Source organism: Gracilinanus agilis, chromosome 2 (assembly GCF_016433145.1).
Source record: "Gracilinanus agilis isolate LMUSP501 chromosome 2, AgileGrace, whole genome shotgun sequence".
NCBI lineage: Eukaryota > Metazoa > Chordata > Mammalia > Didelphimorphia > Didelphidae > Gracilinanus > Gracilinanus agilis.
This window is the reverse complement of record NC_058131.1, coordinates 408843223-408858687: the sequence shown is the minus strand read 5'-3', so window position 1 is coordinate 408858687 and position 15465 is coordinate 408843223. Positions and strand designations below refer to the sequence as shown.

General features: G+C 33.2%; 1 protein-coding gene across 1 annotated transcript in view; it reads left to right on the top strand.

The window, feature by feature from the left end:
• The window catches only part of ATG2B (autophagy related 2B), a 132580-nt gene extending 117426 nt beyond the window's left edge, over positions 1-15154 (top strand). Inside the window, exons 32-41 of the mRNA XM_044659899.1 lie at positions 2879-3073; positions 3756-3857; positions 4648-4726; positions 5144-5339; positions 6762-6831; positions 9274-9356; positions 10144-10265; positions 10375-10529; positions 11513-11662; positions 13793-15154. Coding sequence (XP_044515834.1) covers positions 2879-3073; positions 3756-3857; positions 4648-4726; positions 5144-5339; positions 6762-6831; positions 9274-9356; positions 10144-10265; positions 10375-10529; positions 11513-11662; positions 13793-14023 — 1383 coding nt within the window. The 3' untranslated portion in view covers positions 14024-15154. The remainder of the gene's footprint in view (positions 1-2878; positions 3074-3755; positions 3858-4647; positions 4727-5143; positions 5340-6761; positions 6832-9273; positions 9357-10143; positions 10266-10374; positions 10530-11512; positions 11663-13792) is intronic.
• Positions 15155-15465: the final 311 nt, after the last annotated feature.

Genomic DNA, 15465 nt, shown 5'->3' with positions numbered 1-15465 from the left:
TACCATCTCAGACTGCTTTTATCAGACCATTTCAGGAATTCCTAGAGAATCTACTTAGTATTCCACTAAGCTTTTTTACTCTTTGTGGGTACCAGTAGCAATGATTAGTCTCTTCCTTTATTCCTTACTTCTTTCACAAAGGTCATTGTTGAAAATATGCTGCAGACTCCTTTTATCCACTATAGGTCTCTCCATAGTATTTTAGGTCACTAGCAGCTTCGTTAGTTTTATAATACTGAGAAAATTTTGGGATCGTTTCAGTCCAACTGATTAAGTGTTGAATTCACTACTTAATGTACAACAGGGCAGTGGGGACACTGGAAAAATGGATGAAATAGTTCTTGCCCTCATAAGCATTTAAACTACTAAAGAAGATAAGACACACAAATAATTATAATAAAAATTGTAATATTATAAATGTAGGGGGACATTTAGGTATCTCAGTGGATAGAGAGTTAGGCCTGGAGACAGGATATCCTGGGTTTAAATTTGACCTCTGACACCTCCTAGTTGTATGACCCTAACCAGTCCCATGATCCCAATTTCATAGCCCTTAACCACAATTCTGCCTTAGAACCTATACTTAGTTTCAGTTTTTGAGCTAGAAGGTAAGAGTTTAAAAAAAAAGTGCCGGGAAAAATTATTTTAAAAGGGCCTAGTACAGAACCTTGAAGGTACAGTTATGTTAAGGAGATTGGGATGGGAGCCAGAAAAGGAGTCAGCAAAGAGTATACATGAGAATTGTCAGAAAGAGAGGAAGAAAAGGATGAAAATTTGGTGTTATAAAATCCAAAATTTTAAGGAATGAATGATTAACAGAATACTACAAAATATAGTCCACAGATACTATAGAAAAGTCAACAGGCTTTTAAAGACTTTGGAAAAAACTTTTGAATTAGGCAATTGGTGAACTTAAGTTATAGCTTTAGAAGAATGGTAATAATGGAATACAGATTACCTAAGGATTATTGGTAGAGATGTTAAGACACTGATTGTACATTATTCTTTCTAGAAGTTTGACAATAAGGAGAAGGGGAGATATGGGATAAAAGATTGAGGTATAACTAATGAAAGGAAAATTGTTTCTTTTTTTTTTTTTAAAGAGTAAAGGAGGGGCAGCTGGGTAGCTCAGTGTATTGAGAGCCAGGCCTAGAGACGGGAGGTCCTAGGTTCAAATCTGGCCTCAGACACTTCCTACCTGTGTGACCCTGGGCAAGTCACTTGACCCCCATTGCCCACCCTTACCACTCTTGTGCCTTAGAGCCAATACTCAGTATTGACTCCAAGATGGAAGGTAAGGGTTATTAAAAAAAAAAAAAAAGTAAAGGAGACCCGAATATGTTACTAGGTAGAGGGGAAGGAGTAAGTAGAAAAAGATTAATTAGAAATACCAAGAGAAATTAGAGATGACTGAGCAATTTTCTCAAAGAACTGGGAGGGAATGTGGTAGCAAGGACTCAGATGGAAGATTGAAGGATTGTGGGCACCTTATCTTTGGTAAAAGGAGGGAAGAAGTGGAGAAAAGAGTAGATAGAAAATATTTTTTGAGGTGTAGAAGGAGGGAGCTGAAAAAGCTTATGTTTAAAGAACTTTTTCTTGGTAAATAAATTTTCTGAGAGAATGTTAAGATCTGAAAGTGCAAAAAAAGTTTGATACTGTTGTGGTGTTAAGTAGTAAGGATTTGAGAAGAAATGAAATTTTCTGTGATGTTATTAATCTTTTTAGTTTAATATTTCTCTCCTATGGATATTAAAATAATGTACTAATTTAAGTTTCTTCTAGTCTCCTGTTATTTTCCTTACTTTTTACATCACCATACATATTCAATCTGTTGCTAAATACTGTGTTTTTTTCCTACCTGTATACCATCTTTCATATCTAAATCTGCTCATTTCACACAGCCATTATCTTAATTTAGACAGTTGTCACTTTTAACCTGGACTGTGGCAGCCATCTCCTAATATGTCTCCCTGACTCTGGTTTCTTCTTTTCTCCAATCCAGTCTCCATATACTTACCAAAATGATTTTCTTCTTGTACAAATCTGACTGTCATGCCCTTACTTATTAAATTCTATTGGCTCCCTTTTTCCTGTAAGAAAAAGTACATATTCTTTTAAAAGTCCTTCACAACTTGACCCATACCTATCTTTCCAGCTATATTATATCTTACCCCACCCCCCATATTATTCAGCTAAACTAACCTATTCTTCATACACTGTACTTATTTTGCATCTCTATTCCTTTCCACTGACCTTCCTAAAGGCATGAATGCAGTCTGTTTGCCTTTGCCTTATGTGATTCCTACTTCAAGTCATTAGTTAAGCACCAACTCCACACCTTTCCTGATCTTTTTATAATTACCTTGTATTTAACTACTTCAAATTTATTATATATATATATATATTAATATTATATACTTCTGTATGTACGTGTTGTGTCCCAGTAGAACGTAAGCCCCATGATAGCTAAGATTATTTCCATTTTTTTTTTGGATCTTCTGAGCCTTCTACAATGCCTACTATTTAATATTAATTGATTATTTTAGTTTACAATATGAGAAATTGAATTATTCTGAATTTTATATTTCTTGGATTTGTTCAATCTTTACTAGCAATAACTTGGTTTTAAATAACTTTTTTAGATGGGGAAACATTTGACTTTTAACTGTATATATGCTATAATCGAGATGAAGTTATTAAATGACTCTGACTGAATCAGAAATATTTTGGTGCTCATTCTTCACTTACAAAATCAGATTATATACACTGAATCAGAAAGATGTTAGATTTTAGGGACTCAACATTTGTTAATTGAACGAACATATAATAATTACTCTGTATTCCAATAAGATAGTACTTATTTCATTTTAATGTAAAGGTGAAGTTTCAGCATGAAGTATACCCACCAAGCAAACCAGAATGTGAATCCAGCCTCTTAGAATATCCAGTGTCACGCCAAGTGTTTATTGTTCAGGACCTTGAGATTCGTGATCGCCTGGCTACATCACAAATGAACAAATTTTTATATCTTTACTGTAGTAAGGAAATGCCTAGGAAAGCCCATTCTAACATGGTAAGGACTTACTATTTCTATTTTTCAGTTATATATTTGACAAGTACAGAATAGGAAGATGCTTTTGTTATATCTAGCCATTTAGTACTTTTTGAAGCCTCATTAAGTCATGGGATTGACCCTGAGTTCTTCAAGAACTTTGGTAAAGCTTTGGTGATTTTTAACAAGCTACTATGGCATTGAGTACTCACCCTTTGGAGCTCTTTTGCATGTCTTCTGAGGCTCAATGTAGCAAAGTACAGAAAAATTTCTCCCCAGAAGTTTGGCATGGATATTTTGATATACTGAAGTAAGTTGTGAAGAGCACTTTAAAATTTTCTCAAAACACCTTTTTGTTCTCTCTCTCTCTCTCTTTTTTTTTTTTTGTGAAAACTTTTTACTAGCATTATGACAAAAGTAGAAAAAACTAATATTTTTGCTGATCTGTTCCAAACCTTCATTGTTTTTGGAAATGTTTCATATCTTAAAGAGATTTGATATTGGGCAAGTAAAGGCAGTGCATTAAAGAAAGTGCCTTTAAAAAAAAGATTAAAAGATTTATTTTCATTTCTATTTTAGGAGAAAGTGTGAGTTGAATTTATGTAGTAGTCAATCATTTTTTTCAAAATGAGAGAAAAGATTATTTTGTGAAAGATTTTTAATTGTTGGTTAAAAAATATATTTTTTCTTATTTGACTTCTAGTTAACAGTTAAAGCATTACATGTGCGTCCAGAATCTGGAAAAGCACCACAGGAATGTTGTTTAAGAGTGTCATTAATGCCACTTCGACTCAATATTGACCAGGTTTGTATTTTGAAAAATATAAATTTGATAGACTGTAACTTTTTTACTTCTTATGACTCAAGTACCTAGCATTTGGCATTAAACTCAAGCTTTTAACAACTAAAGAAACTTTTTGTTTCTTAGAATAAAAAATCATTTATTTAACAAATATTCATTAAGCATATATCCTGAACTCCAAAAGCCCAAGACGGAGAGCTTTGGTAAGATTCAGTCCCTGTCCTCGTGTAATTTATTGTTTGGTAATAATAGAAATAATGGTGCTATATTTTGTTAAGTTCATTAGAAAATTTACAAAAACAATGCTCTGGGGGCAGCTGGGTGGCTAGTGGATTGAGGGAGATTTTGGTAGAGACTATTAATCTCAACCTGAGTTGCAGGTTAACTTGGGCTGGGTTAGCTCCCAGAATCTACCCACAAGTAGTTGTCAGTCTTCCTTCAGGATCTCTGGAAATCTGAGGTCTCCTGGGGTCAGTTGCAACTTGTCTCAACCACCATGGAGTCCTTCTCAGAGAGAGAGCCACTTCCTGCTTCCCCATTCCATGTGGAATTCTCCAGCCCTTCCTGTTAGGTCTCCTCAATGATAACTTAATAATCTTCCTCATAACAAAGGCCATTGGGAATATCTAAATAGATGTAACTATAGTAACAGTAATTGAAAGTTCTCTTATTTTGCTATGTGTGAGAGGGACACAAGTCACAACTTTCCTTCCTCCTACAACTTAGAAGATGGTCTTCAAGAGCTTCTATAGTATTTTAAGAACCATGATTATATATTGTTTTTAAATTTTAGGATGCTTTGTTTTTCCTGAAGGACTTTTTCACTAGTCTTTCTACAGAAGTGGAACTTCTAATGACTCCAGATCCAGAAGGTATTTGTATGCATCATATAACCTATTTATTACTTATTTATTTTTAAATAAAAAATAATATTAAACATTAAATATTATTTAAGATATTATTTACTATAATATAAATATAAATATTAAATAAACACTAAATAATCTGAAAAATAATAAACTAAATTATTTATTATGATATTTATCATAAATGATCGATAAACTATTATAGAATCTAAAAATGTAAGCTGATATTAGGCTTCTCTAAGAATAAATAAAAAATTATTATTGATTATAGTAAAGCTATAAAGTTAAAAATAAAGTATTCTTATTGATTATATTGATTATAACATATTTTTATATTGTCAGCACATTAAATGTATATGTATAATTATTTGAAAGAATATACTAAATCTAAAAAAAAAAAATACTCGTGTCTCACATTTTCAGTTAAAAAATCTCCTGGAGCTGATGTTACCTGCAGTTTGCCAAAGCATTTGAGTGCCTCAAAGGAGCCAAATTTAGTTGTTTCTTTTCCTGGGCCAAAGCAACAATGCCATAATGGCAGTTCAGTGGAAGTAGTTAATGGGGAGGAGGAGGATTTACCTGAAGCAACTCTATTTACTGATCAACCTGTGTTTTTTAGGTAAGATTTTTGTTTGTTTTTTAAGCTTTGTCAATCATTCTTTTGGAGTTTTGGGTTTTACAGAGTTTATTCATCTTTAATTTCTAATGTGAACTGATGATGGATTTAAATAATATCTGACTTTTCAGGGTCCTAATAGGGAGATCTTAAGATCCCTAATAGGGAGACCACTTAAGATCTTGAGGTATTTTTATTTGTGTGGCACAGTAGAAAGAGTGCTGGGCCTGCAGCCAGGAAGACTCATCTTCCTGAGTTCAGACTGGGCCTCAGACACTTACTAGATGTGTGACCCTAGGCAAGTTATTTAACCTGATCTACCTCAGTTTCTTAGACTGCAAAATGAACTGGTAAAAGAAATGGCAAAGCCATTCCAAGAGTTGGAGACAGATGAAAAACTATTGAACAACAAATATTTTTTCTACTATCATTCAGATTTAGGCAGCTCCATACTCTACAGTGAATATTTACAACCATTGAGATTTTGCATTCCATGGTTGGAATAATCAGTCTCTTCCCTCTGCTTTTCATACCATTCAGGAGCTTTGAGAGAAATTATGGGAATGGTTGTCTAATTGTGTGATTAAGTGGTTTTATTATTAAAGTCATAGCATGGTGAATCTGAAGAAAATAAACTTTCTTCTTCTTATTACAGTGTAGCACAGCCCGATGTCCTCAAGCACAACTTTGGTCCATAGAGCAGAAAGTTCCCAACCACACTCCCTCTCCCTTCTCTCCTTCCCCCATCTAGATCATGTTTATTTTCAATACCCCTAGAACTCTCTGATTGTGTATATATCATGTAACCCAGGCAAACTCTTGTGTATGCACCAGGTAACCTATGGAAAATCCCTTTGCTTCTCAAACCCTTGCATAAGATGTTTTCTGTAAAATCTCTGATGTATGGTGGATGGTATTGTCATAACTAATCATTTACCTGTTTCTATGGATGTGGATAGTTGTGCTGAAGCCCCAGCTTGTTTTTTTCTCCTATAAAAGAAGAGGTAACTTTCAGTAAAGTTGCCTTGTTTGCCATCAGCAGTTGCCCCTCCTGATTCTGCTGTATTCGTCTCATTCTTCTTACCATACATCATTTTTCTTATCCCTTTAAGGACCCCTCAGACATTGTCAGGCTGGTTCTGACATTACAGGATGAGCAGCTCTTTATAAAACTCCTTATTTGGTAGCTTAATGAAATGTTTTTATACTGAATGTATGCATCTCATATTTAGTATAAGAATTTGATTTTGAACATGTGACCAATTTTGGATATTTTTAGTTTCTTTAAAAGAATAGAAAACTATTTTCTTTGATTTTGATAGATATCAGGATACTTATTCCGTGGCTTTGTTTTTATTTTTCACTAAAATTAAAATGAGTATATGCTAATAACTTTGTACACGATTTTTTTTTTTTAACTTTCAGAGAATTTAGATTCACATCAGAAGTTCCTATTCGGCTTGATTACCATGGGAAGCATGTGTCAATGGATCAGGTTTGTTACTTTTACTGGAATGTACTTGGAAAAGGTTTCAGTTTATTCATCTCTATTTCGTGTTGTCACTGTTAAAACTTATTTTTCTGAGTGTGTTTATATTTATGCACTTTTTTAATTTAAAAATTCAGTCATAAGCATCTATAGACATGAAATATTGGGGAAAAGACTGCACAATCAGTTGATAAACATTTTTTAAGTGCCTACTTTGTACTGTGCCAAGTACTGGTGATGCAAATATGAAAAAAGATGGTCCCTGCCCTTAGGAACCTTACAATTTAAAGCAGAGGAGGGGGGAAGGGTAGGGGGAGAAAATAATTCACAAAAGAAAACTGCAAAGCAAGGGGGAAAGAGGGTGCAGCTGGAGAAGTTACCCAGCATGGAGGACATAGCAGAAAAGTTGGCTAGGTTCCAGATGAGAAATGAGATGTTCTGTGCTAGTCTCCCTTCTTAAATCGAGTTTTGGAATGTAAATTGATTCTACCTTCCAATCAGAAGGACAAAGGTAGGTGCTGACTTAGAGTCTTGAGACTGATGGGGTCTTTCAAGGGGCAGGAGGTTTTCCTTATCATGAGTTTTCTAGAACATGATTGGTAAAATGAGAGGAATCCAAAGTAGTACAGGCAGGTGAGAAATGTCCAAAAAACTCCAAACTTCTGCCATATAACAGCTTTAAAAAATATTTGTTAATATGTTTATATGTATATATATGTGTGTGTGTGTATGCTAACAAATGGTTCTGTTTTTGATCTTTTCTACACTTCTCTTTTCCCTCTAAAAATCCATCTACTTTCTCTCTACCTTCACCTCCATTGCTTCACAGTAAATATGAATAGTCAAATAAAACCAATCAAGATATTGGCCATGTATGAGAATTCATGTCTGTTTTAACATCTCTAATCCATCAGACTTCTAACAAAAAGAGGTAGAAGAGAAGCTTCATCATCACTGCTTTAGTCAAAGCTCCAAGGTCTTTCAGAGTCCACATAATTGTGATCATTGTATAAATTGTTCTGGTTCTGGTCACTAAGGTATTTTTCATTCAAATTTATTTTTCCACATTTCTCCAAGTCTTCATATTAGCTCAGCTACTACCCTATATAATTACCTAGTTATTACTAACTAATGGCCATCTCTTTCTTTTACTTTGTCACAATAGAGAAATGCTACTAAAGGACCTTTTCCCTTTCTGTCCTGATCTTCCTGTGATACAAATCTAATAATAGTATTACTGGGTCAGAGAGTCTGAACAGCCCGAGTGTGGTAGGACAGACCTGTAATCCCTGATAATAGGGGATGCTGAGGCTAATAGATGGCTAAGTTTGGGAATTCTGAGCTGCAGTAGGACTGAAGTCAAGTGGATGTGTTACTAAATCTTTATTAGTGAGACTCTAGAAGTAGAAAAAGAGGTGACCTGGGCAGATTTATGTAAGATTTCTTGCATTTGCAATATTACCCTAGGCCATCCTGTCAGTTAGCAAAATGGAACTCTAGCCCAGCAGGTGCCAATCCTAGGAACTGACAGTTGAGCTGGGACTATATAAAACCCTGCAAACCCAACCTTGGGGTTCTGATTTCCTTGACCTCACCCAGACACCCAGCTACCCCTGACTTCTCCTTCTCCTTACAGCAGGAACACTAGTTGTCCAAAAATGTGGCAAATGGGTCCAGGTCAGAAATGGAATGAAAAGCTTCTATGCTGATCAGAGAGAGTGGGCCACTCCACTTGTCTGGTTCTCCTCCAAACAGATTTTTTTAAAAACCCACAAAGGATATATGTACCGTTTTGTGACTTTTTAGTTACAGTTTTTTTGTTATTTTCTAGATGGATTGAATCCGTTCATAGCTATGCTAAGTTTAGTAGTGTCCCTCTTGGCTTACAATCCCTCTATCAATTGACTGTTTTCTTTTGACAATCTAATGGGTGTGAGGTAGAACCTCAGAATTGATTTCATTTGTATTTCTTTATTTAATTATTGCAGCATTTTCCTATGTGGTAGCTTGCATTTCATATCTAGTGAGGAATGGTTCTTATTTTTATATGTTTGTGTCATTTCTTTAAATGAGAGTCCTTTGTTGGTGAGATACATTGCAAAGATTTTTTTTCCAGATTATTTCCAGTTTCATACTGAACATTATTTTTTTTTTCATGTAAAAGTTTTTCAATTTCATGTAATCAAAATTGTTCGTTTACACTTGCTTTTTATGACAGGCTAGATGTTTTATTTTCAGAGTGAGTTAAATATTGCTGATCTTTAAATTGCTATGCTTAAAAATTAATAATAGTTTTTGTTGTATATATTCATGAAATACATTTTTTTCCTTTTAAAGATCCAAATTTCATTCCGACCTACCTACGGATAAATTCAATGGGAAAATAATAATTAACCATATATGTTTTATCATTATTTTCAAATAAAGTTGCTCTTTTTCATTTTATAGGGTACATTAGCTGGAATTCTGATTGGTCTTGCTCAATTAAATTGTTCTGAATTAAAGTTGAAGAGGCTTTTCTATCGACATGGGTGAGTTACATGAAATTTACATTGTTATAATGAAATTTATAGACTGAAACTAATTTAAAGCAGGCTAAAACCTATTTTTCTTAAATAGCATAATTTCAAAGTTGTTTTGAGATAGACATTTCACTTTTATTGGAACTAAGTAGGAGTCAAGGAGTAGCATAAGTTCATGTTCTGCCTCTGAAACTGTCATGCTATCTTGTGACCTTTGAAAAATCCCTTAAATTTTCTGAACTTTGTATAATTCTTTTTAAGTCTTGTCAAATTATAGATGAACTGTAATTTACATGGTAAAGAGCATTTCTGTACCAGTAGTGAAACTACCAATTCTTGATGAAGAAAAATTAACTCATGCTGTGTAGAATTTCTTGGGCCAAGATTTAGCTCTCACAAAATGATGTAATAATAATAATAACAACTTATTTTTACAAAATATAGCACAACAAAATATTAACCTTTTTATATTAAAGTAAGTTTAAAAAGAATGATGTGTTTGCTTTTGCTTCTGAATGCTGATCAGTTGAATTCCACATATTTTGATTCATTAGTTATAAAATTAGAATAATAGAAAGCAAAGCTATCTTAAGTTAGCTTTGATGTCATATAAATTATATGTAATTATAAGTGTTAATATATTTTGAGAAAGTTGGGTTGGAATTTAGTGGATCAGTTTTAATATATTTTTAACAAATAGAGATAATTTTTAAAGTTTTTTTTTAGTGGAAAATTTATGCTTCTTCAAGTCTCAATAGATTTCTTCCATATTTACTAATAGTTATTTGCTATATAGTTTGCTAGGTGTAGACAAATTATTCTCTTACGCAATTGCTGAATGGCTTAATGATATTAAGAAGAACCAGCTACCAGGAATTCTGGGAGGTGTTGGGCCTATACATTCATTAGTACAATTAGGTGAGTTAAATTTTGTTTTATAAAGGTTTGGGGAGTGGATAATCATCTAGCTAGAATGACAGGATAGCTACTGAGATTTAGACCAATTAATGACCTCAATGTATTCTAGTGCAAGGCCTGAAGGACTTGGTCTGGTTACCAATAGAGCAGTACCGAAAGGATGGCCGCATTGTAAGAGGATTTCAAAAAGGAGCAGCTTCATTTGGTACTTCAACAGCAATGGCTGCTTTAGAACTAACAAACAGAATGGTTCAAACTATACAGGTACTTTTTTATGGCTATGAAACTATGATTTTGACAAAGAAGCATATTAAAAATTTTGTTAAAATGTCATTTTAGATAAAGCTGTTGTTTAAACTGGATAGTTTAAGTGTGGAAAAGGGTAGGATTAGAAATTTATAATGATTTAGTCTTTGGTATGTTTTAATCACCAATATTTACTTCACTTCAAAGACAGTGTTACTAGCTTTTAGTGTAAGGCACAAAGGAGTGGTCACATGTTTGCATACATGTTCAAATAAGTTTAAAACAAATAAGTTAGCAGAACTGATAACATTTCTGCCCATTTGGAAACAAAGATCAAAACCATGTTTACAGTAGTGTCCTTAAGCAAACACTTATTTCTGTTGAGTTTTAGAGAGCCTGGCTCTTAAATGCACAGATTACTTAATTTGTCAGTGAGATCAGAGATGCTATGATATCATTGAATACATACTTATTTTGACAGTAGCAATTTTCATAAAGCTAGCTAGGACCCAGATGTCCTCCTATTTTTTTTAAAAGCTGTGCATAATGGGCAGCTAGGTGGCTTAGCAGAGAGAGAACTAGGCCTAGAGATATGGAAGGTCCTGGTTTCTAATATGGTCTCAGATCTCAGACACTTCCTAGTTGTGTGATCCTGAGCAAGTCACTAACTCCAATTGCCTACCCCTTACCAGTCTTCTGCCTCGGAATCAATATTTAATATATATTCTAAGGCAGAAGATAAAGTTTAAAATAAAAAAAGATAGGCATATTTTTGAGGAGAAAAAACATCAAACTGTGAACATTTTGAAGTTGTTGACATAGAGAAGTTTTGACTTTTAGAAATAAAAAATGATAGCATTTATAAATTTGAATGAATGTATCCAAATGTAATTAGTTTACTGAAATAGCAATGTTGTGGATTTTATAATAAGTAGACCAAGAATAGAGTAAGACAATGTTAATAAAGAATTCTTTACATATTTTCTGGTACAACTATCTAGGCTGCAGCAGAGACTGCTTATGACATGGTATCCCCTGCTACAATTTCTGTTGACCCCAAAAAGATGAAAAGACTTTCTCATCATCGCTTAGCACATCAGCCAGTAGACCTGAGGGAAGGTGTAGCTAAAGCATATAGCGTCGTTAAGGAGGTAAGTGAATGATAAGCCTATATAAAATTAAATTTTATTTTGAATGTTTTCATATCTAATGTAAAAAATTCATTCTGTTTCTTGGAAATATAGTTTTTCAAAGAGACAAAGTAACACAATTTAGGCAGAATTATCAATAGCACCATATGTAGTAATGTCAGCTGCAAATAAGAGAAAGGTAATAGAGGACTGATTGCCTTTTGAACCAGGAAGACACATGCTAGCTGGGCAAATTTCAGAGTCTCTGGCATCTCTTAAAATTTGATATTGTTGAGTTGCTATCTACACCAGTGAAGAGATGTTTCACACTGGGCATTCTCTATAGTATTTAAATCACCAATTTAGATGAACTGTATAATCCCCTTCAAAAATGGAGAGAGAGACACACACACATACTCAAATACCTGCGCGTGCACACACACACACAAACAGAGGCAAAGAGAAAGAGACAAGAATGAGATAGCCCTACGTGGGGAATGTTGTTAGATGGGCTACTGATGGTTTTCAAGGTGGTTACCAGGCTGATCTTGTATGTTTCCAATACTTTAAGGATATCTGATTTTGCTAAAGTGGGTATTTCTTCTATCAGCATAGTTTACAAACTTGACACTTCAGAGTAGTTTTCATGAATTGTTCTAGCTTAAAAAAGTTAATTATCCATTTATTAATGATGATCTGCTCTGCATTGAGGTAGACTGGTTCTAAGACAAAAGATACATTGTTTATAATATCACAATTATGACGTTATTTGTGATTGAATTAATTTCTTTCTTTGGAGTTTCCATATTGGAGTTTCTTCAAAAGCAATAGGTCTTTTGTCCTTCTGCAATAGCTTTTTCTTTCCTGAAAGGCTGCTAGGAAAATGATTAGGGGTCTCTGTGAGATAAAAAAGGTCAGTTTTTAATTTAAAAAAATTTTAAGAGCACAGACAGCACAGAAAAGTATTGGAAAATGCTTATAATTAATTCAGAGAGATAAAGCGAAAGGATTTTGAAAGGATGTAAGCCAAGGGTACAGGAGAATGGATGGGAAATAAGATAAGGAATTTGAAAAGTTGGATTTAGGTGAATAAGTAACAAGAAGTATCAGTTTAGGTAGAAAAATACAGGGGATTCTAGATGGTTAGAAATGGTAAAAGGAACCATATCAGACTAAATTTCAATGATATATTAAAAACTTTAAGAGGAAGAATTATAATCAAAAGTGCTATAGAGCACATATATATATATGCTATGTGATATTATGTGATATTTCTACCTTTTATATCTTAATTACTGAAGAGAACAGAAACAATTATGGTTTATAGATGTTTCCTTTTAGAGTAGAGATTTGAAAACAAAATTATTGGTAGTGGGGGAGTGGAAGAACTCACCTGTATCTAAGGATTTTTCTCAGTTTTTGTCATTAGTGCATAATATTGATTATTGCTTTGTCTTTAAGGTATATTTATTTCAATCTTCTAGCCATTTTTCTTTTTGTTTGATCTATTTTGTGTTTTAGCATTGCTAAATTGGATAGAAATGAAGTCTTTATTGTCTTGCTCCAAGTGGCAGGATTTTGGAATGGTACAAGAGTCACTAGATGATAGATATCTTCTTGAACAGCTATTTTCTGTTGCTAGTTTTATCTCATATAGAAGGAGAAAAAATTTTTTTGAGTCTGCTAAACTCACTTTTTTTCCAACTCTTCTTGTTGGCATGTGATATAATTCTCTCTAGATTAGAAAAATGAATTGTAGTTTTTCTTGCTTTATAATTTTTTTGTATATTTTCATTTGTCTTTCCCATTCAAGTATTTGTACATATGTATATGGGATTTTAATATTTGATGATCAAGATAATTTTCATGGGGTTATAAATTATGAGAAGAAAAAATGGTTAGCATTGATGCTATTGAAACATGCTAATAATCAAGACATATCTCTTCTGTAGAGAAATTCCACAATAACATATTAAATCATACTTCCTCTTTATTTTAAATTAGAATTTTAAAATAAAAACTAATTAGTGGGTGCAATTTTGATTAAATAGACCAAAAATATGCATCACAACTTGGAGACTCCATAAAATTAATAAGATTTTTTTTTGTTTTTATTCTAGTAAAATCCATTCTTTTTTCCTTCTACATTAGGGTATTGCAGACACTGCTCAAACCATCTATGAAACCGCTGCTCGAGAGCATGAGAACCGGGGTGTTACTGGAGCAGTAGGAGAAGTTTTACGACAGATTCCACCAGCTGTAGTTAAACCTTTGATTGTTGCTACAGAAGCTACATCAAATGTTTTAGGTGGAATGAGAAATCAAATTAGACCAGATGTTCGACAAGATGAATCACAAAAGTGGCGCCAAGGAGAGGATTGATAACTTCCAACATGACTCTTTCTGAAGATAATGAAAGTGGAAGTAAGGAACATGCCATCCCAATGGCAGTTTTAGATGGAACTAATTTAAATTTACTGTATTTATCTCAGGAGAAGAAGCTTTTCTTAGTTAAGCAATTTCATATCAAAACAACTTATAGCCAAAAACTTCTAAGCATTTTAGGACAAGTTTGATACTTGCCTTTAGAAAGGTCTCTTGCTTATATGTGATGAATAGTTCCACATGTCCTGGGGTCATGTAGTTGCTTTTATTAAAACAAATTAGTTCTCTTATGATAGCTGAAGTATTATTGGAAGCAGCCCTTTTAAAACACATGGAATTCAAATGATTTCGGAGTCCTTAAAGGTTACCTATCAGTTGTTGTTCTTTGATATCTAAAACTAAAAACATCACATGTTCAAAGCATCTGTTTTGGTTGTGAGTAATAGAAGCAAATGGAATTCTCATTAGGATGTGTGGAAGACTTACATCACTGAAAAAGTGAGTTTAATATTTATATTTTTAAGAGTAATATGTGAATAGGTTATGATTTATATGCATATATATAATATGTATGCAAATCCCCTCTACCCCTCCCTTTATTCTGAGGGATTTTGGTGGGGTGGGAAATGACCATTTTCAGACATGTTCTATTGTGCTGCACTTTAAATAATTTATTCTGCAAAATGTATAGATAAGTACAAGGTCATATGCATTATCCTTTTGTGAGTTAGAAACTTGCAAATATTATGAAGTGTGATGAGGATTTTGACAAAGAATAAATACATATATTTAACTGTAAATGAAATTGTTCATTTTGTGCCTGGCTGACTACCCTAAAAATTATTTCTATCTTCAGTTTTAAGCACAAAGAGATTTTGAACTAGGTAGGAATATGTACAATGGGAGGAAAAGAAGGTTGTAATTTTTTCTTCTTTTAAATTAAACAGTAGTAGCATGCCCCCTGCCCCCAACTATTTCAAAGTAAAAATTTTAACAGACTAAGTATACATTTTAATAGCCTGTCACATTCAAATAAATTTATTTAACAGCAAAATCATTTTATGCATCCCTATATAATTTACATTCTTTAGAGTATGTTCAGAGAAATTAAAATATTTATCCCAAGATTCTTGAAAAAACTGTCTCAAGATTGACTGGTTAATATCAGGTAAATCATAATCCAAGCATAATCCAACATTAAGATAGAATTTGCTACCTAAAACAATCTTCTTGGCAACACACATGTCTAACATAAGCATAAACTAGTAATTATATATCTTGTCTACCATTTAAATTTGTTATACTACTTCAAATTCTCTGTTTTGGGGAATTTAAGAATATTACTTAAGTCATAGGCTAGAAAATTACATTGATTTTCCAATTAAGAACCATCAATGTAAAACCATGGTCCAAATTACTTAAAAATTTTAAAAATGAAT